Source organism: Oryzias melastigma, linkage group LG14 (genome assembly GCF_002922805.2).
Source record: "Oryzias melastigma strain HK-1 linkage group LG14, ASM292280v2, whole genome shotgun sequence".
NCBI classification, from domain to species: Eukaryota; Metazoa; Chordata; class Actinopteri; order Beloniformes; family Adrianichthyidae; genus Oryzias; species Oryzias melastigma.
The window spans coordinates 15,553,628-15,566,857 of NC_050525.1; the positions used below are offsets into that span (position 1 = coordinate 15,553,628).

A 13,230-nucleotide genomic window follows, 5' to 3' on the forward strand; every position below is an offset into this window, starting at 1 on the left:
TGCTATTTTTTCCTCAAATCCGAGTGACCATAGCAGAGTAGGGCTGCTGGTGACCCGGGCTCGGTTCTTCTCGGTTGTTTTCTGATAGAAACCCAACAAATGTATTATAGAATTCACTGAGCAGCTACACAGGTTTTTTCTTTCCTTTTTTTCGGTTTACCACCTTTGCTGCTTTATGCTTTGTGGTGTTGTGTTTTAGCAACATCCCCTCTTGAATATTTGCTGCTTTCCTTCCTTCTTTCATAAAAAAAAAAAAGAAAAGAAAAAATTATACATTTACTGCTTTTACATAAACACCAACTACACACAAAGTCTCTACTTGACAAATGTTCTTAAATAAAAGTTTATTGAAAATAAAGCGATAAATGAAACAAACTGCTTAGTCAAATGTGCAAGAAAACTCAATATGTGTGATCAAAACCTCCAGCAGGACAGTTAAATGTCTTAAATGACAACATAAAATTATAATATTGTAGATGCAACAGAAAATATTATTAGAAAGTGCCAATTACTCTCTTCCATGAAAATGTTACTTTGAAGACTTTACTTAATGTTTCTCATCTCCTGGTTCCATTTCTGTCCCCTCCTCAACAGCTTTGAAGCATGCCACCTACAAAAGCACTTCTGCAAGAGTCATGTGTGTTAGTGAGGGGTGAGAGGAGGACACTGATCGGTTATTTCGTGGAGTGATTCTGGGCCACCCATCTGCTCCTGCTCATTTCAGGAGGAGAGAAGTGATGTATCACCCTCTATGGTGAGAAGGTGGAGGTTGTTTTCAAAATAAAGTCACAAATATGTGACAAATTTTGTTGGTTGATGTGAGTATTTGGCAGCGGAGTTGACATCAGTGTGTGTTTATGTGTCAATGGGTGAATGAGACTGTGACTTATTTAATTCCTATCTATATTTTATGGCTATTTGTAATTACGTGCTTTTTTATTTCAAGTCCTTAATATGATCATTTTGAAATATAAAAAAATATTTTTTACCTTGATAGTGTTGTAATTCATTCATCTTCTTGGCCGCTCCTTCCCTTTCGGGGTTGCGGGGGTGCCAGAGCCTATCCCGGCTACTGATGGGCGAAGGCGGGGTACACCCTGGACAGGTCGCCAGTCTGTCTCAGGGCCTCAATCACACACACATTCACTCACACATTCACACCTAGGGACAATTTAGAGTCACCAATTAACCTATGAAGCATGTTTTTGGACGGTGGGAGGAAGCCGGAGTCCCCGGTGAAAACCCACGCATGCACGGGGAGAACATGCAAACTCCACACAGAAAGGTCCCAGCCGGGAGTCGAACCGGGGCCTTCTCGCTGTGAGGCAAGAGCGCTAACCACTGCGCCACCATGCAGCCCTTAGTGTTGTAATGTCCTATATAAATAAAGTTGTATTCATTTCAATTTGCTTCAGCAAAGGTAGAAAGGCTTTTCAGAGGTTTTTTTAGAGTGTTAATATCACTTATTTTATTGATGTATTTATTTATTTATTTGCTGTGTTTTAATTGTTTTAGTAAAATTACTATGACACATAATTCCCAAGTCTAATAAATAAAAAAAATGTCGACTGCATTCCCTATTTAGACCAATAGGAGGCAGCGTGAAGCAAATTCAATGAAAAATCTCCTTGACAGCGAAGAAGAAGAAAGCCTCCAACAGAAAATGGCGGACTTGCTTTGCGGCTTATGTGTTTGACGATTCTAAGCGCACGTTTTGTGTTTTATTCCAGAGTATGCGCTGGGTTTGACAACTAGACACGATGTTCAAAAGGGCGAAAAGAGCGAATTTTCGGCGGAGGAACGACTCCGAGGAGGACGAGCAGGAGCCGGGCCAGCCGCAGGCGCTGGTGCCCATGTCGTTTGGGCCTGCGGTGGAAATCCCGTTTATGGAAAAAAGCAGCGGCGGCGGTACCGGAGCGCCGAGCGGCACCGACACCCTTCACAGCAACGGCTTTTTGGCCAACATTAACATCGCGAAACCTGTCAAGAAGGAAAAGAAAATCAAAGAAGCACCAGCTCTGCCTCTACCAGCTAAAGTCAGTTTGCTGAGCTTCGACGAGGAGGAAGGTAACTGTTAGCAAAGCCAGCTATGATTGATAGCTTCCCCGTAAACGCCGTATATTTAAAAGCATGTTTCCTGTTGTTATTTCCACATACGTTTTTGCTTTGGTTTTATATTTTGTGAAAGCATCACTTTATTTCAACTAAAGCTCACACGTTCTTTGTCATCCGAACAGAAGCTACCGAGGTGTTTAGGGTGAAGAAACCAAACCACAGCAAGAAAATTGTCAAACAACTAAAAAAGGAATATAAGGAGGATCTGGAAAGATCTGGAAGCGGGAAACATGAAACTAAAACAGGTAAACATCTATCATAGTTTTTATTAGTAGTATTATTATGTCTTGTATAATTTTTTTGTTTGTTTCTTGTGTCGTTCAGCTGTCAAAGCATATTGAAATTAAGCTATTATTAAGTGTTTGTTTTGTTCTTTAATGGAGATATTTGTTTAACATCTCCAATATTATTCAGTTAATTGCACATTTTGGTTTACAAAAACTCTGTTTAGCTGCATTGCTTGTACTTCTTTCCAGCAAATTTGCACTTAATCATCCTAAAAGAATGGGATAAAAACAACCCAGTAATTTCCACCATAAATTATGATTTCATTTTATTTCTTTTTAGCTTTATTATTGTTTAGGAATATAAATCTGCGGGTGTTGTGCTGCGTTTAAACAGGTCTTTATCTGTTTGCTGTTGGAGCAGTACTGTGTATGCCCAGCAGGGGGCAGTCTGAGCTAAAGCGTGGTGTTTCTGCACTGGTCACCAACACTGAGCTGAGATTAGATAAAAAGCAGCTGTTTTGAGACCCAATCTATCAAAATGATGTTTTTTGTGTATTTTTAGCATATTATTGTGATTTTTTTCTTACTATGAAGGACATATGTAACAAAAAATAAGCTTATAATTCCATTTATAGATATATTTTTAAGTCAAATTGATGTGAATCAGGAGCACATAAAAGAAAAGTGGTTTGAAAGATCATATTTGTCATGTAGAAAATACGCTGGGCAGGCCACAAGCTCCCCAATCCACTTCATTCTGATGCATTCACTTGCAGACAAAAAGATCTATGAACGTCTGTGTTTTCCTTGTCTGAGCTGGCACCGGGCTCAAAGCTGTAAAACTGGATACCATAAAAGATTAAGGTTATTTAATGTTTGAAAGAAAATTGAAAAATAAAAATTAGGTGAGAAATTGTTAAACTCCGTGATACGTGATAAATTTAGAAATACACAAACAACTTTTATTTGGCAAATAATAAACGACACACTATATAACCTCATTATTGTACAAACTACAGTAATATGACTATTTAAGTTCAAAAATAAAACTTTTATGTGAGAAAATGTTTTTTATGGGATGATTTTCTTTTTTTTCTTTTCCCCAGTGTTGATGGCCTTTCATGAATCGTGTTATATAAACTTCCTTTCAAGTACTGCTGGAAATAAACCAAATGTGTATTTTTATTTATTTTTTTCAGACGCTCCATCAAAACCTGTGTTTGCAATAAAAGAGGAAATCACCAGCAGGGACAACAGTGAACATGGAGAGGAGGAGATGGAGGTGGACAGTGATGATGAAGAGTCCAAGAGTCAAAATGCTCCAACTCATGCTCAAATGTCCAGAAGCCTCAACCCAGCAGGGACGTTTAACACGCTGTCCTCCCTCAGCAGTTTGAAACCAGGTAGGATATGTGACAATAAACAGTATTTATGTGTGAACGGATTCTGGTTTCAAATAAGAAAAACAATGGTCTTGTTTTTGTGAGTAAAAGAATGAGTTTTCCTAATTTTTTGTGATGTTTGAATACACAATTACCTCTGTTTCTGAAATATTTTTGCCTTTAAAACTCCACAAACATTCGATCTGTCCTGCAGGCGAGATCCCTGATGCGGCTTTCATCCACGCTGCCAGGAAACGCCGGCAGCTGGCTAGAGAGCTGGGGGGCGATGCTCCTCTGGTCCAGATGGACACTCCCCAGAAGCGCTTGGATCAGGAAGACCAAGATGCCAGTGATGATGACGAGGATGAGAAGAGGATCCGCTTCAGTGGAGTCAAGAACAAAACGCAGAGGCAGAAGATAGCTGAAGAAATTGGTATCGTGCTGGCGCCGTGGTTGCTCAGTTACACTGATTTTAGTCGTCCGTTTTGAAAATGATCGTGTGCTTCTGCAGGGATTGAGGGAAGTGATGATGAAGCTCTGGATGCAGCAGGTCATGATGAGGAGGTGAGCCGATGGGAGCAGGAGCAGATCAGAAAAGGAATTAGTATACCTCAGGTAAGCAGTACTACATATCAAAAGCATACTTTTTGTATTGTATTGCCTTGGATGCTAGTCAGGTTAGACCTGCATTAGCTTTTGTTTGGCGAGTGTAAAAAATTCACCTGAAATCTTCTTCAGATCGACGTCTTTGTTCACTTTAGAGTAAATAATAGTGAACCAAAGAAAGTAAATGAAATCAATACATTCCACATCAGGAAACTAAAGAAGCAGGAATCACTAAGAAGTTTGAAGTGAGGAAGTACTGGAATGTACTATTGCGTAAAATCCAGAGGATTAGCAGAAACGCTTGGATTTTTCTCTGTCCTGATCAGGAAGTACCAAACGGAGACGTGTTTGGAACTGTGGGTTTATTTTCCAGACAGTCTGCTCCGCTGCAAAAAAAAAAAAACAGCCAAACAAAATATTTTCTTCCCATTCTGAGTATTTAGGCAATCCTAATCCTTGCAAACAGATTTTATCTTTGAAATTTAGTTTCAAACTCAAAGAATATGCATCATAATTTGATATTGAATTGTTCATTTTGCCAAATTTTCTTTCAGTTTAACCCTTTAACAGCAGAGCTTTAGACCTATTTTTTAGGTCTTTTAACTTTTTACACAAATAATTTAATTCTAACCGATTCTAAGGCTACGAAAAGTGATATGCAACACTTTACAGTAGGAATCTGTTTAACAAACAACCTAAACCAACCGACTTTGATGCGGAACAAAGTGTTGATATGCATCACTTCATGTATGTAAACTGTGCACGCAAATAATGCAAATAAACTGATACGAATAAAAGAAGCTTTCTGATGTTATGAAATACTGTATGGTAGTGTTTATAAAATTAACGCAAACTTATTCTGACGAAGAAAAAAGCAGCTTTACTCCAATATGCAACGCTTTACCGTAGTGCTGGGCAACATGGAAAAAAATATATCACAATATAAATTATTTTATGTCACAATAACAATATTTATGTCAATATACCAAAATAAAGTATATTTTTTGTTATTCTCTGAAAAAAATTGACAAAAATGTAATTACTTACTTTTCTCTGACTTAATTTTTTAAAGTAACATGCAACTGAATAATTACAAATAAGAAACATGTTTTTTGAAGTACACAATGGCTTCAAGTTTCTTAGTACACATTGTTGCACAAACGTTCAGCAATAAAAAGAAACAAACAGAAACGTTAAAAGAAAAATGGCACGATAAATACTTTTCTGTTGCCCACACGATATGCATCGTCATATCGCCCAGCTCTACTTCGTGGATGTAGCGTAAACTGACTCATTCTGATTCGATGCAAAACATCTTTGTGATAATGCAGTTGTAAGTTATGCAAATAATGTAAACTGATTTAAAAAAGCAGCTTTGCACTGATGTACAACACTTTACTACTGTTGAGTAATAAGGCAGGTAACATAAACCAACTGATTCTGACTCTGGCTTTGCGCCAATATGCAACACTTAATGGTTGTGAAGTATTTACACAAGCGGCTTTGCGGGGATATGCATGTTGCATAATGGTTCGAACTAGTTGCATGCTCCAGAATCTAATGGAATTACATTAATTGCTCTAAAGATCAAAGAGTTACTGCGATTCAAAGAGCATGTTTTACTTCCTGTTGTCACAGACAGCTTCACTAACAGTTAGTCTGAGAGTTTTACGTTCACTTGTGGAAAATGGTTATCATGGAATTAGGTTTTACAATCCTTTGACAAGTTACAGTTATTTAATATTCATCCGTTTCCTTTTCTGTTTACAATTAGGTCCAGAGCAGCCAACCAGAAGAAACCCCAGTTTACTATCAGAACAGTTACGAGACGCAGCCTTACGGCTCCTCCTACAGCATGCCCTTCACCTACAGCACCGTGACCCCACAGACCGCCAAGCTCCCCAGCCTCTCCAATAACGGCTCAGTACACTACGGGAGGCCTATTTGTGATCTCACACCCATTTCCATTGATCTGGTAAAGAAACGCCTGCAGGAAAGGTAGGTCCAGTGTTTTTATCGGTCCTCTGCCGACCCAGCAAAGCTACCCAGTCTTCCAAGGACTAGAGGCAAACAGTCGATTATTATGGGGGCAATAATATGTATAGATTTGACCATATATATGTAAACAGACGATATGTGCGTTTGCGTCCATTTCACCATTTCTTCTGCTGTCTGTCGTCCTGTCTGCAGGCTGGGCCACATGCACACAGGCCACAACGCAAACGTCAAGCGCTACAAACAGATCAAAGAGGACCTGGCTGCCTCTGAGAGTGTCATACAGCAGCTGGAGGGCTCGTCCAATAACAATGCAGAACAATATAAGTTCTTGCAAGAGATGCGAGGGTATGTTGGAGACTTGCTTGAGTGTTTCAGTGAAAAGGTAAGGGAGAATTTATGTGGCGTCTCATTAGCTGTTTGCAGTTTTGTATCTGATTTGAGAATGTTTTTCTGACTTTCAAAGGAAAATGTCACAGCAGAAAAGATTTTAAGATTCTATGACTTTTCCTGTCTTAGTAGCTACAGTTTATGATATATGGAAGATTTTTATGTTACGGAAATTCAAATATAGATCTATTTTAATTGGGGGTGAGCATTTTTTTTACTGTTTTAAATCAAATCTTTCAGCAATTTAAAAATAGTTATTTTATTTTGAAATGTTTCATTCAAAGGGAAAATTATTAAAGGAAGTAAATGAAGCTCTGCCAGTAAATGTTCTACTGTGTCTTCCATTACTAACACAAGGAAAAAAACATTTTTACCCTTTTAATTCCTGGGCTTTAAATTACTGTATCTTTTTACACATTTATGCAATTAACGTGATTCCAACACATTTTGTCGTGGAGAAAAGCAGCTTTGGACTGTTATGCAACACTTTACATCAATGTGTTCACATGCAAGATTCTTCTGTCAAAGATCAGATGGTTTTTCACACAGCGGAACTATTTTGATCCATAAAGACACATTAAAACGTTTGTGTTATTGTTCACTTCACTGTGTATTTTACATTTATAAGACTTTTAAGGGAGCTGCATTGTCTTTATCCTGGTTCATGACATGAAGAGCTGTTTTTTTATGTTCATGTGACACAGAACTATTCCCTATTCATGCATACCTAAGTGAATGTGTAGATAAAAGATAGAGTTTTGATTAAAAACTTCCAGAACATGAATGAACGTTATGAAAATTGTATTGTAATTGAAGAGTTGTGTAAAGTGGATTTTCCCTCAAACGAGCCTCAATGCAATGTTGGCGCTTCAGTCATGGCGTTCCCGCTGGCGTTGTTTTGTCCGTCCCGCTCCTTTCCTCCCTCCAGCAAAGCCGTCTCAGTGACTGGGAGTCAGTCCCCCTCTTGTTGGGTGAGAGGTCACAAAAAGCCTCGTATTTTTCAGGTGCCTGCTGTCCTGGAGCTGGAGGCTGCCATGCACCAGTTACTAAGGCAACGGGCCTCACGGCTGGTCCAGAGAAGACAGGATGATATTAAAGATGAATCGGCGGAGTTTGCAAGCCTTTCAAGTCAGTCCATCTTGAAGGTTTTTAAGATTTATTTGAACGGCCTCGTTAGTTGTGTGTGTGGGGCGTGGCGAGTGTGATGGTCACATTCCTGTGCTGCATTACTCCCCATCACGTCCCCCTCATGTCTGTAGTTGCGGGGAAATGGGTGGATTTGTGCGTGTGAGCATGTCTGTACGTAAGAGAAGGAGAAAGTGTCACAGTGTACTAAACGTTGGTCAGGGAGTTCAAGTAATGAGCTGCTGTGGAAAACGGTTTTTTAAAAGTCACTTTGACTGTAACACTATTCCACTTTTGATCAGGTAGGTGACGCAAAGATTCACAACATTTTTGAAAAATGTCCTGTTGGTCACATTTAGACTTTGTTTCGTCAGTTGGATTAGTTGTTGTGGTTTTCTGAAATGGTTCAGAAAGGATGGCGGGTTTGTCTGCGCTCTTTCTAAAGTGCTTCTTCTCTCTTACAGATAAAGCTGTCATGGCTCCCAGTTTAGACTCATTAGGTCGAGACCGCGCCGCATACCAAGAGCACAACCGTCAGAGGAGAATAGCGGAAAGAGAAGCACGACGGTATGTTTTTTGTTTTTGTTTTTCTTTCTAAAAACTGCTATCTCTAGAAATGGGACAAATATTGATATGGCAAACTATCGCAATATTTCAACTCGCAAACGATTCCCAGTCCCCTCTTTCCCTTTATCGGTTGTAAAATATGAAAATACCACATCATGAATTTTTATTTCAGTTGTTATTGTTCTTTAAAATGTGGAGGCTATTTGATGTTCTCTGCATCTTGGTTCTTTATTAGAGCTTTGTTTGTTTGTTACCTTAGTGTTTTTTTATTATTATAAAGACACATTAGCATTTATTGATCATTTTATTTTACTGTTGCATAGACGTTAAATTAAGATATATATTTTTTTTATTTTTATACATATAAAAATGTTTTGAGGAAAACAAAAAGATGCTTTTTTTTTTTTTGCAAAATAGTGATATATCATAGATTACCATGCTAATATTTTAGTTATTGTAATATTTGTCACATCGTGATACTATCGGTATCGTGAGTCATGTATTGAGAATTGTATCGCGACTTACCCAGATTGCCAGCACTAGTTATTTCCTTTAATGAAGTGGTTTCCAACCTTTTCATCCCATAAACCAGTTAAGTTTCAGACAATATTTACAGGATTGAAGTTGGTCTTTAGGATTTTTTAATTATTTTTTAAACGCTTTTGGTTTCTGGAAATTCTGTTTTTCAAATTAAAATGCTCCTTTACAAAATGATACTTAAAAAGATGAATTGAAACAGTCTGTAGGTATTTTACTATATTTTTAATGAACAGTTATTGTTTTGTAGAAGTTTCTAAATTTGTAAAAAAAAAAAATAATAAAAGCAAAGTCTCTTTAATAGAACACTATTTTAAGAATAACTTGAGGCCCAGATTATGTTCATTGCAAAAATGTTAATCTTTTTTTTTTAATAAAATAAATATTGACTCATTATGAATCAGTGCTGAAGTTTTTCTTTGGAAGTGGCCTGGGGAATAAGTCATAGATGGATGTGATGGAAAGAATCTGGTAGTTTTCCAAAATAAAACTTCCTTCAGAGTCAGAAATTTAACAAAACATAATCTTATTTTTTTTTTCTTTGTCTGTGGCGTTTATCCACAAGATTAAAAAAAAATCCTTGTTATTCTTGTGGTTGCAGAACACGCCGCCGACAAGCTAGAGAGCAAAACGGGAAAAGGGCTGAACATAAGGAGGGCTTGTCATCCGATGATGAGGAGACTTCTACTGACATCACCAGTTTTGACATGGAGAAAGGTTTGTAATTCTGGCAAAAACAATGATGCAAATACTAAAATAATGATCTTTCAAATCTCATCAAGATGTGAGGCACTTTGCTAAAGTAAATCTTTGGGCACACACAGATCGCATCGTTAGGGAATCAAAGAAAATATTTGAGGATGTTCTGGAGGACTTCCATTCCCTCGACTGCATCAAAGACCGATTTGAAGAGTGGAGAAAGGAATATCCCGGATGTTACCGAGACGCTTACATCGGCCTCTGCCTGCCCAGACTTTTCAGCCCTTTAGTCCGCTTGCAGCTTATTACCTGGAACCCTCTAGAGGTAACTGTTCGCTTGTTATCAGAGAAGCCCTTTGTCTAAAATTGAACATAAACATTCAAATGTCTTATCCTCTGCAGGTGCCGTGTGCAAACTTTGAGTACATGCTGTGGTTTGAGTCGCTGTTGTTCTACGGCTTTGACGAGCACAGCACGTTGGAGAAAGACGACGGGGATATCGGACTGTTGCCGGCCATCGTGGAGAAGGTCATCCTTTCCAAACTGTCCGGTAAGAACCACACGTACTAAAAAAATGCTGGGCTGTAAGTGCAGAGTGTCATGCTTTCATCTGTTTGTGGGTTTCAGTGCTGGCAGAGCAAGTGTGGGACCCTCTGTCGAGCAGTCAGACTGCCAGGCTGGTGGCCTTCATCCACAGACTCCTGAAAGGCTATCCCACCGTGCTGCACGGAGACAATCGATTCACACAGGTCAAACTAGTCCTCTTTAAATGCTGTCGTGTTTTCTTGATGAGTTTCTTGATTTTTGTTTTATTTTTCTTTTAGGAACTCCTAAAAATGATTGTTTTGCGTACCAGACGCACGCTGGATGAAGATATTTTTCTTCCACTCTACCCCAAAAAGTAAGTTAGTTACAACAAGAATTTTTGGAAACTTCACTAACTCCTTATTAATATGTCATTATTTCATTTTTTGCTTAGTGTAATGGACAACAAGAACAGTGGTGCTTACTTATTCTACCAGCGGCAGTTCTGGTCCTGTGTGAAGGTATGAGCAAAAAAAAAAAGATTTGATTCTGTTTTAATGAGGTCATGTATTCATATACAGTTGCAAGAGAAAGTATTTGAACCCTTTGGGAGTACGTCTATTTCTGTACCAAATAGACACGTTTTTAGTTTTTTTTAAATTGGCCCTGCCATGATTTTCTTAAACCTATCAGAGTGAACTATATCTATATAAAGTAACAAACACCTGTTTGAGCTGGAATTTGTTGAAGACAGGACACAACTGGAAGATATACGGTATTCTGCATCTAAAATGAAAGTTTTTTTTTTTTTTTTTTTTGCTGATTATTACAGGGTAAGGGGATAAATTGAGTGTTGAATTAGTCTGGGGGCGGAGCTGGCAGAGCAGACTCTTTCTGGAGGGAGCTGTTGGGATTATGCTGACGTCGGCACGTTTCCACCCGCTCGTTTTCATGGGTATGGGAGGGGCGGTTACAGACATTGCAGGTTTTTAGAGGATTACTCTTAAATGCATGAACAGATTAAAATGCTGCTTTGGGGTTCTTTATAGAGAGGAATGAACAGTAAAATGCATTTAAACCTCAAAAAGTAGAATTTTCATGGTAGGGCCCTTTAATTAAATCTGAATCTAAATGAGACGATGGAAAAAGCCAATTTATGCTTTCATGTTTTTATTCAACACAATAGTGTGTCCAGTTTATGCATAAAACCAAGTAATTCCAAAGGGTTCAAATATTTTCTCCTGCAGCTGTAAATGAAACAACTTCTGAAAATGATAGTTAATAAGAAGACGTGCGTTTATGTCTGATGACGTGATTCATATTTGCTTGATTCATTTATTTAAGACCCACTCCGATGAAAGTTGTTTTGTGGCATAATGGAGATTAAAATTGTATTTCTTTATTCAAATCATTGTGAATCGCGAGCAGACGAAAAATTGTCTAGATCGTATAGAGCTCCCTGCTCCATTGTGGATGACTAGATCCATGTATGTCTTTGTTGTCCTCGTCTGAGCTAGTTCAAAACTTTATGACATTAGCTTGCACCGCTAATGTCATGTTGGGAGTGTGAGAGGCTGTAAGATAGCAGGAGAGAGTGTAAGTAGCTCAGTTATTGAGTGATGGGACGGTGGGGGGTGGGGTTGCTCCCACCCACAACTCTGGTAAATTTTGTACGAACCACTGCCGCTCTGCAGTCAAAATGGCATAATCATAATGAAAAGACCGCTGGGAGCACTTTTAAAATCGATCAAGAGACGATCGGAGTGGGTTTTCATTACACAATTTAGTCTGACTCAAAGCACAGGTTTATTTTTTGTTTTGTTCTATATTTAGCTGCTGGGTAACATCCTGCGGTGGGAGGGCATCTTATCCACTTCCTGCCTGAAGGACTTGGCTTTGGACAGCACTCTCAATAGATACATCCTCTCTGCGCTTCAAACCACAGACGTAGGAGAGGAAAATGTTCACAAGTGCCAGAAGGTAAGACTTGGAGGTGTGGCTGTTATTTACCATCTCTTCTTGGTCAGTAGAGCTTCTAAAAATTAAATTAAACCTACTCTTTTACGTGTCACCAGTGAAATAAGTGTCCCTTGTGTACTCCTGTCAGGTGGTGGAGTGTTTGCCAGTGCATTGGTTCTCAGGCCTGAAGGGTCAGCAGACACTGCCTCAGTTGGAGCCATTGTGTCGCTATCTCGCACATCTGGCCAACTGTCTGCACCGCAACAGCATCGGGCTCTCAGATATCGAGCGGCGCACTTCTAAGTAAGGAAATCTCCTCTTATGAGCGATAAGACTCCACCATCCAGTTATCTGATCGGAGCTTCATCTTAACATATCATCTTCAACAGGGAGCAGATCCGAGACATTGTGAAGATGTTGAGGCTGGTGAATGCCTTGGACCACATCGTTGCTGTGGCTGCAGAGCAAGGCATTAAAGACATCAAGCAACTCATGGAAGTCAAATCGTAGATGAGTGGGTCGACTAAACATGGGAAGTGTTTGCGTTTCCACTCACTTCTGTTCCGTTAAGCACAGTTAAAGCCCCAGGACCCCCACCCCGAAGAGGATTCTTGGAAAACTGTGGGACTGTACATTAAAATGAAACAACTACTTTAACGTGAGGTGGAAATATTGTAAATATTGTGAATAATGTACAGTAAGGTGAGTTGGCACGGATCTTCTTTGTCCTTGCAACTTAAAAAGACTGCTCATTCAACGCTCCTGTGATGTTTTAAAAACGCTATTTAATAGAAATAAGATTTGATGACACCCTTTTAAAACTGATCCATTTCCATAACCAGATTTGTTTAAAAAAAGCTTGCAAACTTTACTATTTGTGCCAAACGGTAGTTTTTTATTTTTTTATTTTTGTCACCATCCCCTGCTGGAAAGAAACTCTGAAATCTTCCCGTATTTGTTCTCACCTTTGTAAGCTATGTTTAAATAGTGCTTTTTTGCCTGCAAATAAAGTGCAAAATTGTATGGATTGCTGTGTTTGCAATGAAGCAGTGCACTTTTTTATGAAAGTGTTTATTCATTTAAACCTCAGAATAATCACGTTT

General features: G+C 38.8%; 1 protein-coding gene across 1 annotated transcript; it reads left to right on the forward strand.

Moving 5' to 3' along the window:
• The first annotated feature begins 1,624 nt into the window (after window positions 1-1,624).
• Window positions 1,625-13,150, forward strand: paxbp1 (PAX3 and PAX7 binding protein 1). The gene is made up of 18 exons (XM_024266017.2): window positions 1,625-2,067; window positions 2,238-2,360; window positions 3,542-3,745; window positions 3,939-4,157; window positions 4,236-4,339; window positions 6,105-6,328; window positions 6,521-6,710; window positions 7,720-7,843; window positions 8,305-8,407; window positions 9,546-9,661; window positions 9,769-9,968; window positions 10,046-10,193; window positions 10,271-10,392; window positions 10,468-10,544; window positions 10,623-10,689; window positions 12,002-12,148; window positions 12,276-12,430; window positions 12,517-13,150. The coding sequence occupies exons 1-18, from the start codon at window positions 1,761-1,763 to the stop codon at window positions 12,635-12,637; spliced, it is 2,751 nt and encodes a 916-aa protein (XP_024121785.1). The 5' UTR covers window positions 1,625-1,760; the 3' UTR covers window positions 12,638-13,150.
• Window positions 13,151-13,230: the final 80 nt, after the last annotated feature.